This window comes from Ictalurus furcatus, chromosome 11 (genome assembly GCF_023375685.1).
Source record: "Ictalurus furcatus strain D&B chromosome 11, Billie_1.0, whole genome shotgun sequence".
NCBI classification, from domain to species: Eukaryota; Metazoa; Chordata; class Actinopteri; order Siluriformes; family Ictaluridae; genus Ictalurus; species Ictalurus furcatus.
Window position 1 is genome coordinate 9420119 of NC_071265.1, and position 16418 is coordinate 9436536.

At 37.8% G+C, this 16418-nt stretch overlaps 1 protein-coding gene across 5 annotated transcripts in view; it reads left to right on the plus strand.

Moving 5' to 3' along the window:
* pde4ba (phosphodiesterase 4B, cAMP-specific a) overlaps positions 1 to 16418 on the plus strand; it is a 176114-nt gene that overhangs the window by 20260 nt on the left and 139436 nt on the right. For all 5 annotated transcript variants that reach the window (XM_053636548.1, XM_053636546.1, XM_053636547.1 and 2 more), the window contains one exon: positions 12385 to 12465. In XM_053636548.1, coding sequence (XP_053492523.1) covers positions 12424 to 12465 — 42 coding nt within the window. In that variant the 5' untranslated portion in view covers positions 12385 to 12423. The remainder of the gene's footprint in view (positions 1 to 12384; positions 12466 to 16418) is intronic.

The following is a 16418-nucleotide window of genomic DNA, read 5'->3' on the forward strand; positions in this document are numbered from 1 at the left end:
TTATCGCTGTCCATGTAAACGTAGTCATGGAGAGCTAGTTAGCGAGCTAATTGTATTAATAGAGACTAATGGAAACGAACAAATAGATGATCATAATCCACATCTAACAAAGTTTTTAATGTAGCAAACGAGTAATGTGTGCTATAGTTACAGCGAGCAAGCATGGCGTGAGAAGTGCAACGACTAATCGATAATAATCGCACTGGATCAAAACAGAGAGGGAGAAGTAACAAAAATATCTTGTGGTCCTGCTATCCTTAGTTTGTGTAAAACTCTCACACCTCCTGAAAGCAGTGAGTTTGATTGCACACGGATTGGAGAAATGAAACAGTTCAGTGTCTGGCAGTGTACAGAACTTGCTCGAGTTACACAATCAATATTCGTGATAGATCTGTTGAATAAATGTTGACATATTTCAAGGCTCGAATACTTTACTGCTGAACACACTTTTAAAGAAAGTTTATCTTCCTGTGCTGCTTCAGAAAGAACAACAACAGACATTGGATTGTTCTAAAGGTACTATATATAACCTGATGTGATGAGTTTCTACGTCCTTTCGCTTGCTAGACGAATAAATGATGGTGAATGTCTACAACAAGACCTCACAAACAGGAACAGATGGGTAATAAACAGAAAACATTTAAAAAAATAACAAGTGCCTGGCAGGAAAAACCTACATATAGCCTAAATGTTTGAAAGGATATAGTGTGATTATAAATACTATGCTATGTGGAATGCCGAATTGATTAGAAATCAGTCAGATGTGGTCAATTCCAATGACTGGCTCTCCTTAACAGGAAAAGATCGAAAGGTTCTTTTAATTGAATGTCGATGGAATGATGCAAATGAATATCCACAGTATGAAATGCTATAAAATTAGGCTACAGGGTAAACCCAATGTAATAATAAATATGGATAAATGTGTTCATAGAATTGCACTCAGTTTTGGGGAACTCTTTTATTTTTATTTTATTTGATTGGTTCTGAAGGTTTAGATATAATTCATACCATTTCCACTTTGAGGACGGAGTGAAACTAGCATATTTGTGACATCCAAACTTTTTTTTATTAATAGCTTACTAAGATTTCGTTTTATTTTTGATACACAAGTGATATTAAGAAATTGGATGTGATAACTTCAGAGTGATAACAAGTAGCTGAAAGGCTGAATGTGTTATTTAAAAAAAAATGTATTCATGCATTCAACTTTATCCTGGTGGATCCTGATTAACACTGTGCACGAGACGGGAATAATCCTTCCATGTGGACACCAGTCCATTGCAGCTCACCATGTGCACACACACACACACACACACACACACACACACACACACACACACACTCACTTTCATTTATTTATTCATTTGGCAGACTTTTATCCCAGGTGACTATACAACCCAAGTATAGCGTACAAGTCCAACACTGGCTGGCTGTCATGAAATTTGAACCCACAACCTTGAACCCACACTGTTTACTAAAACAGACACAGGATGCACCAGCACAAATCAGCTTCATAGAATGAATTATTCATCTTGGTTCATCTGGAGCACACAATCAAAATATGACACCAGTTTTAGAGAATCACTTACATGCAGTGACATAAATTGGCTAATCAAATTCTTCACAACAGTGAGGGCTCAATAATCCTAGAGGTATTCAGTAACCTCTTATTACAGCTTGTAGCTTATAGACTGAATGTTAAAGGGAAGTAATATATAACCTTATACCACAGCATTATTAAATTCTCAAATCTGATTGGTCAGAAGGTATTGATTACTTTTCTGTAACTACAGCTCTGACGGTATCTTCGACTATAATTCAAATGACAGGTTTATACTATCACGCTTGTTCTAATATTCTATTGTTTCTATAGCAACAGCTAATTTACAGGGACTTGTAAGGCAGGCTACTAAAAACACGTTCTTATTTAACAAAGGAAAACCTTTTCTCGTTGATATGGAGAAGTTTTTTGTTCGGAGAAAAACATTCATAGAAGGAGTCTCCAGTGTCAGTGTTTTGTAATAAATAGAAGTAAAGCTGTAACTTTAAATTTTCCTCCATGGGAGAATCATAAGAACAGAGGACTCTGCACGTTTCGGTTTCTCAGTAGAAAGACAAGTTGCATTGCTTTTGTCGTATTAACTTTGCGAGGGAGAATAGTGAGAGGTTGGTGAGGGAACAGTTGTTTACAGCTGCTATAATGTAAGTGATAATAGGAGCTAACTTGTCTCGCAGACATTAAATGTAACTATAGCCAATTAAAAAGCACGTTCATAAATTAAAAAGTTGTAATTGTCTGTCGCTGTGGTATAAACCACTTCATAGATTATTTCCCGTTGTGTTTTATGCCTTGCATAGTTTTTCAGAATATCTGTGGTTGTGTACATAATGTGTGTTATTGGTGATTAGATTTACGTACATTCAGAATAGACAACCCTAGACACCTGCTCTTACAAATCACAGTATAATAGGTTTTGGGATGAGAGCTGTATTAATCACACTCAAAGTATTCTTGATGAAACCACAGCCATTTTTTTTATTCTACATATCATTAAGACTGTTAATAAGACAGCTCATATTTAACCTACTAATCTCTCAGGATGTCAGCTAGACTGACATTCCTCATACATATATAAGGTCCTATTAGATTTACTGTAGTTATTGAGTAATTAACAGCAGCTACTAAATGATGCACTTTAACATGAGTGAAAAGATTAACGAAAGTCATATCTGTTTGCTGTCTTCTAATACTCATTTAATATAGTTAAGAGTTGAGTAATAGAGCAGTCCTGGAGTACTGGAGGTTTACCATGGTGTGTATGGGATTAGCATGGTCAAAACTTTTAAATGTCTACATATTATATAAGAGCAACATTTCAAATTAATTGTCTAGGTCTTTCTAACTCCCATACCTGCATCACTAACTGGGAAAAACAGGTGATTACGTACGTTTACCCCCACATGAGAGTCATATGATTGTGAGTTTGGGATCAGGTGGCAAGCATTACTCCAACTAGGGTAATCACAATATATACTTGTTTGACAACCAGGAATTCCCCACTGTCCCTGTTATACGCTTCTGTTCATTTGTTCCGTTCTTTCGGAAACTTACCCCCTCCCTGTTGGCATGAACTGGAGCGTCAGCATCTCCTCAGAGACCAGAGATACAGGGTCCAATAAAGCCACTTATTAAGGTTATAAGTGCTCCCTTATCATTGAAGTTTTAAAAGCAAAGGGAATATTTTTGATGAACACTGTCTGTTCATTTGGCTCACATAATAGCCTGCTGTGGTATCCTGGAGCTCCTGTTTGTGTTGTGGTATGAACAGCACATGTTTCACTCTGAGCTTTATAATTACAGAATGCTTCCCTCTGTGTCCAGGCATTGATTTTTGCCCTAGACTGCTCAGTTTTTTGGGATAAAGATTGACGACCTGCCACATGTGCAGAGCAGGCTGTCCGGGTTTTTAGCAGTCTTGGGTTTCGACACTGGCTACAGTGTATGGTTTACTGCTTGGTTGTTAATGTTCGTGAGTAACTAACAGACTTACAAGTGCTTGCCAGTTGTTACTATTTAGATCTACACTAAATGATGATGGCAGATAGGAAAGTAAGATGGACTGTTGACTCAAGTGTAGTGTCTTTTAGCAATTGTACACTTTTTAAATTTGATCTCAAAGGAGATGGAATTGGAATGAAACAATCCGGTACATGCTGTTATAGGGAAAATAATCTACTTCAGGATGTTAAAATATCATGCCACGTCGGTGTGTTTTATTCCTTACATAACCTCTTAAATTGCACATTTGTTATTCACTTATTCAGCCTAAATAGGATTATTCTAAATATGATTATTTAATAGCTTCTATGAATCATTCAGTAACTACAGTGAAAATAATAGGAAAGGTCTGCAGTTACAAGAGTGAGGAATGTAAGTCTGCTCCCAATGACTGTTTCTGACTGAAGACATTTTGTCAGGGAAAATCTGGCACTTCCTTTTTGTTGTCACTTTTGTGTTCCTTTGTTCAATTTTGCTTGCGCTCTCAAAATCCTTCAGTGAGAATTGAAGTCATTCTGCATTACATTACTCGCATTCATTTGGCAGAGGCTTCTACCCTATGTCATAACAACCCACAAAGCCAGATCTGATCCAAGCTTCCTGCTTATAAAGCTGGTGACACTGAAGGCCTGCAGAACTGAGTTTCCACTGTTTGATCCAAGTCAAGATCAGGATAGTTGTAGGAAGAGCCGAACACTACTGGTAAGTGCTACATAAATATGCTCAGTGATTGATGTGCAGTTTCCATTGACTGTTACTAAGACACTGTTCAAGCTGCCAGCAGTCTCCAACAATTCGAGTTCTCTCAGGGGTCATCATCTCCTGCTCAGCATGTGGCTGATGTAGCAATTCCATCTTTGGTCAAGGCTTTAGAGGATAATTGAGCAAAATTGTTCTGCTTGGATGAAACTAGGCAGTATTCAAGAGATGGAATTTCGCATCTCTGATGTTGGATATTGTGGTTTATTCTTTAAAAACACTGGCTTATGACTAAGTTATCCGTCTTGCAGAATATTATTTAGTACCTGCTATGAGTTATTGTGAAACTAATAGGTAAAAGTATAACAGGACTGCACCATTAATCATATTTTCCATGAGTTTACATGATAAACATATTGTGAAGGGCAGCGATCATGGAACAGCTTACAAGTTGGAAATCTTTGCATCACTCAAATCACTTAAGCACTGGAGTGAATCTCACTCTGTGGACAAGCAGTGAGAATGTACGTAAGTGAAGAGGAATTGGTACTGGAAAGAGGAGGTACATCTGTAGTGCAGCTTCAGGTTTAAACGACATGACCATCGCAGTCCCAAGACATGCTGAGATTTGGTGGGCTGTGACATTGCCTAAAATTTAAATAACCTGTACTTGTAAGATGGTAAATGGTCTGCACTTATATAGCACTTTTTTAACCTTAGCGGTTCTATGAAGTGCTTTACACTGGTTCTCATTCACCCATACACACACACCAATGGTAGCAGAGCTGCCATGCAAAGCGCTAGCTTGCCATCAGGAGCAACTTGGGATTCAGTGTTTTGCGCTAGGACACTTTGGCACGTGGAGTCATGTGGGACCTGAATCGAACCGCCAACCCTACGATTAGCGGACAACCCACTCTGTAGCCGCAGCCACAGCTGCCCAAGAGTAGCTTTATTGGAGAATACTTTTTAATCTTAAATATTAAATCGTAAATATTAGGGCTGTAGGACTCAGGTCTGCTCTTGAGACTTGAGACGTTTTCTGCATTCACTTGGACATGTCTTGGATTTACTGACATTTGTGCTTGTCTTGATCTTGGGCTTGAGCTCACTTAATATGGTCTTGGTCTTGACTGATAATTTGTAAATACAGTATAATGTCTGTTGTCTTCATTTTACATAAACAAAGTTGGACAAGAAGTCATTCCTTTTCTGGAATACATAACCTAATAATTGTTGCAATGCAACTAGCTGACTTGGCCTCGAAAATATCTTGATGGATTTTGGTTTCAATCTTGACTTGAGCTCACTTTCATGTGGACTTGATCTTGCCTTTATATTTACTTTTATGGCATTTGGCAGATGTCCTTATCCAGAGAAACTTACATTTATTTCATTTATACAGTTGAGGGTTAAGGGCCTTACTCACAACCTTCTGATCAGTAGTCTAACAACTGAGCTACCACAACGCCTTGATTACTTAAAAAATTTGATTACTTGAATTTGTCTTGGACTTGACAATGGTGGTCTTGACTCCAGCCCTACTAAATGGACTGTGTAAAGACATGCATATGCAGTGAATAGGAAGTATTTGGCATTCAGCCTAACTACATGTTCATGGGACTACAATGAAAAATGTGACAATTTTATATTGATGCATTGAAATAAGTACAAGGATTTTATTGATTCATTTAAATAAACACAATGAGATTTTTCCCATTATTTTGCTCTTTGTACAATAGATTTTTTTTTTGCTTTAAAGGGAGAACTATTGCTAGAAAAAGATGAGAAAAAAACCCTGAAAAAAGGCAAAAACATGTATTTTGCAGTTGCATATAATACTATACAATTCTGAGCATGAGGAAAGCACATCTGTACCTGCCAACGACTCCTGTGGGGTTTAAAAGGTTAAGACAGCTCACTTTCCAGAAAGAGACAACAGTTGTACCCTCCCTCCGTTTAAATTGGCTATCGGTCAAAAAAAATCCAATCAGGAGAGCCAAGGATATGTTGGAAGTGTAGTTACAGTTGTCAGGTTGGTGTTGAAAAATTGGGCTGATTCGATTTAGATGTTCTGTATCAGATATTTCACTTTCAAATTTCCTCCTAGAAATCAATAACGAATATCTATCTATATGTCTCACATTGTCAAGGTAATGGGTAGTTCACTGGCCGACCGTAAACAACTTCTAAAGTAATTATGTTTCTCAGACAATTATGTTTCTGTGATCGAAAACCCTATCATGTGGAGGATAATGGATCATATTAAGCAGGAGCATTAAGTCCTCCTCCGATCTTCATTGGTGAAGATTTAGTGCTCTTTAATGGAGCTTTTTGTTTGTTTGTACGTAAGTGTAACTTGCATTGCCTGCAATGAAATAGACAATTATGTGTGTTTCAGCTCAGTAGTTTAATCTGTATTATTATATGGGCCTCTACTTAATCTGATGGTTTTGCTGCAGGAGAATAACCACCAAATGACCACAGCGGTTGAAAGATAATATTGGTGAGGCTCTGGCTTCATAAAAACACTTCAAAAGAGCCCACAGTTTTTAAATAAAATCTCTTGCTTACCACTCATGAGCTGTATTTTCTTTATTATACAACAGCACTGATGAATTCTCAAATCTGATCATTAGAAGATGAATAAAAAAAAAATAGTTAATGTATTTATTAATAATTAATTTATTTTATTTGATGCTTTTTATGTAAACAGCACTCCCTGAGTAAACTTGGTTTACAGCATATGGAATTGTCTTGGAATATGGCTATCATTCGAAGGATAAACATGTGGAAGATGTTACAGAGGGATGGGCTATAAAGTGTTAGAGGATACAACCAGTAAAATCCCCCTACACCTCCCGTTCAAATCCACATTCGGATAGTAAAGGTCCTATATCGTACAGAACTCACAGAAATGTCAGACTTGAATCACATTTCTTCCTAGACCCAACATAACCCATGGCTCTGTTACTGTGGGATTATTGATCTAGTGGAGGAGAACTTCCCCTGCCATGGAAAAGGGTTATTAAAGGAAATCTGAATTGCCTCACTAGGGAAAGCAGCTTAGTGGCTGTGAAGTCACTTTTGTGTAATTCAAGTGATTAGGCCCTTTCAGATTAAACACTGAAGATCCATTATGCTGCTACAGTTATTGGCATCACCACAGAATGAAACTGTAAATGTATTAGCATGGCTTCATAATGGCAGTAAACAGCCCAAAGGAATGTTCATTATATAAAGTAGACAAATTCAGTGCCAAGCTGAGTTACACACACACCTCTGTGCAATAGTACAAACTGTACCATTTGCATTACGTTTTATTGGACAACAGTAATTGGATAGAAGCAGTTCAGATTGTTGCCAAAATACTGGTCACTACAGGACATGACGTGCTTAAACACAAGGCTTGGTGGCCTACTTTGCCCAATAAAATTATTGAAGAATTTGCTGCTAACTCATAGATATGTAATTAGCCTTATCTAATGACCTAATTATCTCACAAGTCAGTAGTTTGACTCTAATCAGAAATCTACACTTGGATTTGAAATGTTCCTGATAAGTATGCCTCGGCTATTCTCTCTACAGACTAATCTACAGTACTTTTAATCACACATAAATATTAATGCCACATCTCCTTCAGTGACACCTGATTAAGTGCTGAGTACAGTATTTAATCAAATTTCAATTGCAACCCATCGCGAAACTTATTTAACACTAATGAATTATTTTGGAGACAAAGCAAACTGTTTAAAAGACAGTTATGCTGAAGTGAATCTACTGATGTGAGGGGGGAAATATTATCCCTTTGGAATTATGTGATCTAAAGTCACAATAGTAAATAAAGATGGTTTCAAAACAGCATTGTAACATTTGCATTGTGTCAGCTGATTGAGTGATTTAAGCAAGTATAGCTAGAGTGAGGAATTTATGCACACATACATACAGTCAATTCAGTTAGTTTGACCTGCTTTACCATTTAAAAACAAATGTTTTTTTTTAAACTCTATACGCGATGAGATTTCAGAGGACCTCAGAGAAAAAAACCCAAACTGTTGGAAGATATGGACAGATAGATTTCTACAGAACCTCCATTAGTGCACATTCAGGTATATGTTTATAATTGGAAGAAATTTAGCATATTTGATTAAAAGTGACAGCTAATGGTTTGCTAATTTAAATCAAGCATAGGAAAAACATGGAGTAAAACACTTTTTTCCCGTCTTTCTCAAGTTTGCTAACAAACAAACCAACCCCTACCAACCTAATTGTGCAGTAGCACTACTAGAACAACATTCCTCTGAAATTGAGGTAAAATAGAAAAAACCTAACATTAAACAGCATAACATCACTAAACTCTCATACAAACTGTAAAACATTATGGTGGGAGTTTTAATGATGTCGAGCTGCTTTGTTAATTAAGACCCAGCGTAGAGCCAAATACAGAGCAGCTCCATCATATCCAGTAGTTCTGACCTGGGTCCTAAATGAAATTCAATGAGCATGATGAGAAGCAGGGGTAGGGGTAGCTCCAGGGGTATATCCTGATCTCGGGTTACTGTCTGTGTGGAGTTTATCTGATCTGATCACCTCCCTTTGATAAATGTGCTCTGGATGAAAGAGACCTATGCCTATATTCATTTTATATCGAATGTACTGAACATTAGATCCATCCATCCGTACATCTTCTATACCATTTTTATCCTTTTCAGGGTCACGGGGAACTTGGGGCCTATCCCAGGGAGCATCGGGCTAAAGGCGGGGTACACCCTGGACAGGGTGCCAACCTGTACATTAGATATGCAATCTAATTCAATCAAAATAAAATCTAATAAAATCTAATTGCATCTGCTGTCATGCAAGATGACCGAACCAAACTGCATACAGAGGAATTAAATCATGCTTTACATTGTGTAAATAAAGGTTTTTGGAAATGTCTGCGCATAGCATTAGGATGCTTTCAGGAACCTCACTGAAGATCTGTTAGCTTTCAGATGGGCATTTGGAATTCTGCCTTTAGGATTTATGACTGAACTTAAATTATATAGAGTGCTGCCAAGCCTTGTGTCCCAGCAGGGGCTGTTTATCACTTAGATTCAGTAGATTAAAATGGATCAAGGCAAGTACTGGCTTTTACAGGACACATGTCCTTCACCGTTTCTGGCAGATTCCTGGGCATGTGGAAACTGGAAATGGGAGACCCTTTTAAGTACTTTTTTTGTTGTTGTTGCAGCAACTCGGTGTATAAAATCGTGCAGATACAGGTCAAAAGCTTCAGTTGATGTTCACATCATGGTGGTAGTACCAGATGGGTTGGTTTGAGTATTCCACAAATTGCTGATTTTCATCCATGGCAGTCTTTTAAAGTTTATATAGAATGGTGCTAAAAGCAAACAAACAATAATAAACATCCAATCAGTGGCTCTTTACGTGCCTCAAGATTTGACGTGAGTGTTCTGTGATGCTTTTCTGTTCATCACGGTTGTAAAGAGTGCTTATTTGAGTTACCGACCCGCTTGAACCAGTTCGACCATTCTCCTCTGACCTCTCTCATCAACAGACCATTTATACTCATACAATACTCAAATACTCAATACTATTTATACTCATACTCATAAGAAACAGGTGTAAATATTAACGAAAGCTCTTAATCTGTATCTGCATGGTTTTTTAGCATCGCTCTGCTGACACATGGTGAACGGGATAATTTGCATGAATGATGTACCTCTGCAAACACGAGCACTTTGTAGTTAGACTCTGACTAGAAGTCTTTGAGTTTATAAAGCCATCATTTCTTGAAGACATTTGCTAAGGGTGAAATGCAATATTGGAAAAGTGTAATACTGGTTCAAACTGCTTAAAACAGTGTACTGTTATTTAAAACGGTATTGGTAATTTTCCCCAGATCTAATTTGCTTTCTTTGTGGAAGGTGTGACACATATGAATTCTAGGCATCAGTGAGGGTCTTATAACACCTGTGTTAAATTACTTCTGTATATATTTTATTTACTTATTTATTTATTTTGCTTTGTTGCTTAGAGCAGCGGTCCCCAACCTTTTTTGCGCCACGGACCGGTTTAATATCAGACAATATTTTCACGGACCGGCCTTTAAGGTGTGGCGGATAAATACAACAAAACAAAATGATACGACCGGCATAAAAACTGGGGTATTTTTTAAATACAATAATAAACGTGAATCCAATGTGAAATCGCAATTTTATTAGCAGCGTCCTTGTAACATCACGCCAACAACATAACATGAGTAACATCCTCTCAGCCCCCTAACGCTCTCTGGTCGCTATGGTAACGTTTCAACATGCCTCATTAGAGAGCCTGTTGCCACATATTATGCAGAGCGGGCTTGGTGCGTGGAAATCACCTGTTGCGATAAAACCATATTTCAAGTAGGACTCCTGGTATTGTCTGTTAAATGTAGCTTTCTTTTTCTTGGAAGTCGTAGGCTCTTCTTCTGTCTCCTCACTGGGCCTTTTCCCCTTCGCAAAGAAACTTTCCAGAGACGTTTGTTTTTTACTCATTTTGCTAGCTTGTGGGTTTATTTTTAGCAGTAACGTATCACGTGACCGAGACAAGTGTCTTGACATGTGTCAGGTGTGAGTCATAGACGGATGTAACGAAGCGAATCCGGTCATTTTTCAAAATAAAACATCGTTCAGACTCGGATAATAAATAAAATGGAAATAATGTAAGTTATTTATTCTTTCTGTGCGGCCCGGTACCAAATGACCCACGGACCATTACCGGTCTGCGGCCCAGGGGTTGGGGACCCCTGGCTTAGAGGTCTAATTCAATTATAGGACTCATACACAAGTCCACGTATACTATAAATCTGTCAGTGCTTCATAACAGCTTTTTTTTTTTTATGTTTTTCACTAACCTGAAAAGCTTTGATTTGTGATTTTATTTAAAATGATTGACATTAAATAAAAAAAGATGTAAAAATAATGTAATAAATAAGAGAAGCTGGTGAGGACGACTGCTTATAGCTGCTGAAACATAACAGAACATTAAATGTAAATATAAATTGATTAAAAAATTTTATAGCATGTCTTTCTGTAATTAATATTGAAATTATGAAATGAAAGCAAGTTTGCTGTGGTAAAAGAGAAATAAAACGCTTCGGGACAGTGTGTTATAGGAAAGTAATCAGTTTTGGTCTGCACCGCATGACCTTATAGTTGATTATTTTCCTGTAACACCAGGCCCTATTGTGTTTTATTTCTGACCCAAATATGTAAGGTTTTAGCTGGCTATCTTCTACTTATAACAAAGAAAAGTTGTCATGATTCTTCTCAATTCAGCTCAGTGTAATTTTATAAATCTGCCTTTTCCCTTTAGATCTCAGAAGTGTTTACTTTAGCACTTTAGCACTTTTTTTTTGATTTCTTACTCTCATTTAACGTCCCATTATGTAATTATAATATATAACGTTCCCATTATATATTATTAGGAATTTTGTATTTCTTCATCTGGCAAGAAATTTACTTTCTGAGAAGTTTACTTATGGTAACTTTCAACATTATAGTAAAGTAGCCAGATGGTCTTTTCTTTGAGCAGCATCTATAATTTAGTGGATGAGCGCAGCTTGTAGCGGGTCAGAGTCACCACAGGCTTTGTTCTTATTGATAGTTTCGCTCAGGCAGAGGCACAAAAATAGGATGTTGTTGTACAATAAGCTGTGTGTTGTATGACCACTTACAAATGCAGCCCTCTTCCTACAGTGTTTTATAACACGCACCGAAATACTTTGTTTGTCCATGAAAGGAGGTGATGTGAGCCAATGAACATAAAAAATGAAATAAAAAATGCTGTAAAAGAGCTTGATTAGTGAGAGAAGCTCACCATGGATATTACCACAAGCTTGATCTAAGCATCTCTTACCAAACAAATCAAGCCTATTCAAAGTGTCATTATTATTATTATAATCTCAGTTATGCAATTTCCTGTTAATTTTACACCATACAGAGGCTCTGTGCAGGTTGGATAAATGCCGATGATTATAACTGCTGTGAGCGAAATGACTGCCGAAGCTGCCTGACAGCAGACAGCAAGATCTCCCGGCCTTAGACAGCTTGTTAACTTGACGCTGTGTTGATTTTTCCCAGGTGTGTCAGTGTAGCTGGTCGAGGAAGCCTCCATATAAGATGAGGAAGAGCAGGAGTGTGCTGAGTGTGTCGCCTTGTGAGGTGAGTAACACATGCTTTATCAAAAGAACAAAGTAATCCCAAAGATATGGGGAAGAAAGAAATGTCGTGACTAGGAGAAGTTGTCCCGAGAAGACAAGGCAGATAAAGACGATCCATACTGAGAAAGAGTGACATGATCCTCATACACTTCCTTTATCTCTCTTTATCACGCTTCTAATCCAAGTCTGCGGTTAGGTATCAGTGTTGGAGTCAGTGCTGGTGCTGATATAATATGCGGTTAGAAATCTGGTAACACTTAAAAATAATAATAATAATAATAATAATAAATGGGAGTGGTATTAAATCCTGCACCGCTGTCTGACTAGATTGATGTAACAACAATATATCATGCTGAAATTCATGTTTTGGGCTGTAAATACATTGGAAACTATGGAATGCCATTCCAGGCCAGTGTTAAATAGATAAGATAAGATAATACTTTATTAATCCCCGGATGGAAAAATTAGGGTGTCACTGTAAAAAAAAAAAAAAAAAAAAAAGAAGAGATAGTAAGGAGAACAATACTGGGATATATATAGAGTATATACAAGATGTATAAATGCCTCATTGAAATAGACATAAGCGCAAACTTTATATATATATATATATATATATATATATATATATATATATATATATATATATATATATATATATATATATATATATATATATATATACACACACACACACACACACATATACATACATACATACATACATACATACATACATACAAACATACATACATATGAGCAGTATATACAGCAAACAACAATGTATAGGCCTACATAAATAGGAGGCTATAAATTAATTACTGGTATAACATCAACAAAAAGTATTTTTTGTATGGAGGATACCAGAGGAGACAGGAGATTAATTGGAGATACTGCTTATCTTGAGGAGAAAATATTTTATGGATACAATTATGAACAACTCTTTCAGTGCAGCAAATGAATGCTTGGTCTATATTCTGGTTGCAGCCATATTCCGAATACAATGTTTATATGTGTACGGGCATCGGAATATTCCTGTGTACACGGTTGTTGTAAGTATGACGGTCTACACATGCGCTTTTACCTTTCCTGCTCCGGAGATTCAAGATGCTTCCATTACTACCCACAATTCCTTGCGGACTGAGAGTATATCTCCTTTCGGTGGATTTTCTGAATAAGGTGTTTACATGTAACCAATTTCCGATTGGAACAGGCATATTCCAGGGGTGGGAATCAGAAATTTGGGTAATCAGAAATATTGTCTTAATCTGAATTGGACTGTGGCATATACATGACGCAATGCTAATTAGAATATTGGCAAATTATTAATTTTGGAATATTGCACATGTAAACGCAGTCAGTGGTCTGGACTCTATTGAAAACTGTCTCAGACACGTCTACTCAAGAAAGATCTGGCAACCTTGGTGACATGAAGTACGCGCAAGTAATTTTAATAATGTGAGTCAGAAAATAATTGTCAGCTCAGAATATGGCCCAAAGATTGTAAAATCAGTGTGTGTGTGCATGCGTGGTAGTGAGCTTCCCCACATGAACAAAAACGTTCTATTATGTACTTGACTTTTATCTGATGTCTCAGTGACTTGTACTTCCTCACCCTGTTCTCTGTTCCGTAATCTCACCCATGACAGGATAAAAGGTAAGGATAAAAGATCCCTCGGTACACTTTACGTTATGATTTTCCATCCTCCAAGATTATTCTGCTTACACTTAACTGAAAAATTTGCCGTTTAGGACCTGTCAGTGGTAGGTTGCCATAGTAACACACCATCCCTCCCTACAGTTTTTGGCTCAAGAGCTCATACACACTTTTATCACCTCAAGAAAAAACACTGCTGCATGGTGCCCTGATTCTGTAGCAGCAGTTGTTTTCTTTTCTTAGTATTAAGTGCTTCTTAATACTGAGAACCTGTTGTGGTTCTAGACCATATAATCGGGTGGTTTCTGTGACTAATGTTACGGGTAATTTTTGATTGCTCGCTATTGATAACGAGATTTTTAATTGGTCAAAAGATGCTGATTAGTTTTCTATAACAACAGCTCTGATTCTTATCTATATTGGTGCTTTGGCAATATTGTATGTAAACAATCATGCCAATAAAGTACTTTGAATTGTATAGAAGTTCTGGCTTCAAGGTTTACTTTTAATGCACTTGTTCTAATATGCTTTCATTTCCATGGGAACAACTCACACAGGGACTTGCACATACAAAATGTGTAATTGTTGATGTTGCGATTTCTACAATGTGAACCCGCTTTAGAATATCATCAGACTGAAACACTGGTAGAGAGGAGTTAGTAGTAAAAATTCAATCAGCATGGGCACGTTCCCAACCAAATTAGCGATATTATACCACTAAATTATGCTTGCGCCAGCATGAAAGTGTAGCATTTAATGTAAAAGTAGTCAACTGACAGAACTTGCACCCAGTCTGTGTTTTCCAGTAGTTCCCACAGAATGAATGTTGTGGTTGGATCATCAACACTCTTCAGTTCCTCATTGAATAATCTATACTGTCTACTTGTCTGATTCACTCCTTTAAATCACGTCCTGCATGCCAACAGCTATGTGCCGGTTTTATTAAAGCCCTCCATCATTTGGATCACCTTTCCACACCGCACAGCTGTGACCACATTCTCAATGCAGACGATAGTGTCTGTCATCCACCGTTCAAAACAGAATCCACCAGATACTGATTTGTCCTGTATCTAGGTGTGCGTAGGTGTGAATAAATAAAAAAAAATGCATGGGATGAACAGTTTCCTTTTCCCGATGTTTAGATCTAGCCGTGTAATTTTGTGTGATTGTTTGTAGAGAAGCTGCTTCAGCCTCTGCTCTGTTATCAGAGCTGCTTTCTTTTCTCGTCCCTGTCTCTTCCTCTCCTCTCTTGGCCGAAGTCACATGTCGCGTATTGATATTTAACAAAGTCCTTTTAGGCAGCCTGAATAGCTGCGTGACCCGTACTGAGGTCAAAGCCAAAGTGTGCGATTTGGTGTGGATTGTGTTTGTGTGTGCGCTGCACAAATGATGCATTAGGCCTGTACAAACGAGCGAGTGTCTCTAAGACTAACAGTGAAACACCAAGCGCGGCAGTAGTTTAATGTGCTCTAATGTGCTGTGATTGTACTTTTAATGTCAATTGAGCAGCAGATACACGAGCTCATGTATTATTCATGTACGTTTTTGTGCTCGCAAAAGCCTTTTACTGCTAAACATATACATACCGTTCAGGCGCGTGTAACACACTGTGGTCTAAACCGTATGGAACACCACTACTTCATGTATTGAATGAATGAATGCATGAATGTTGTGGTTTGATCTACCTTCAGTTTCCCCATTGAATCTTGAGCTCAGCTTGGTGTTTGCTTCTTATTGATGAGCACAAAAAGAGTCAAGCTGCGAACTGATCAAAGTTGTTGCATTGATTGGATGTGACTAATATGGTTTTAGCTTCAAGGAGAAAAGTCTGCGCTTCATGAGCGACATTAGTTTGATGACTAAAAAAAGGTTGGGGTTTTAGGTCAGTGCGTCTTCTGGCATTGAGCTGAGCTGACTGCAGACTTCTCCAGAGACCGGCATCCTTTAAAAGGTCACCTCTGTGCTCACAGGCAGAGGGAGACCTGGTCATGTCTAATGGATTACTCAGACATTTCTCTCTCTGCCTGCCTCTCTCACTCTGGGGGTTCATCTGGAGATACAGCGCTGTAATTGTGACACCGCCTGATGAGAACGGGTGTACCTCATGTTGTGAACAGAAGGCGATGTCTTGAAAAATCTAACCTCATGCAGTGTGAGTTCACTACCAAGGCATGCGGCAGATGATTTCAAAGCTTCTACTAGTGTAGGCTTATTACAGCGTTACTGTACTGTAAAGTACATTACTGTGACGTATCTAACTGTGATAATCCTCCCTGCAAGGTTTGTCACAGATCAAACAC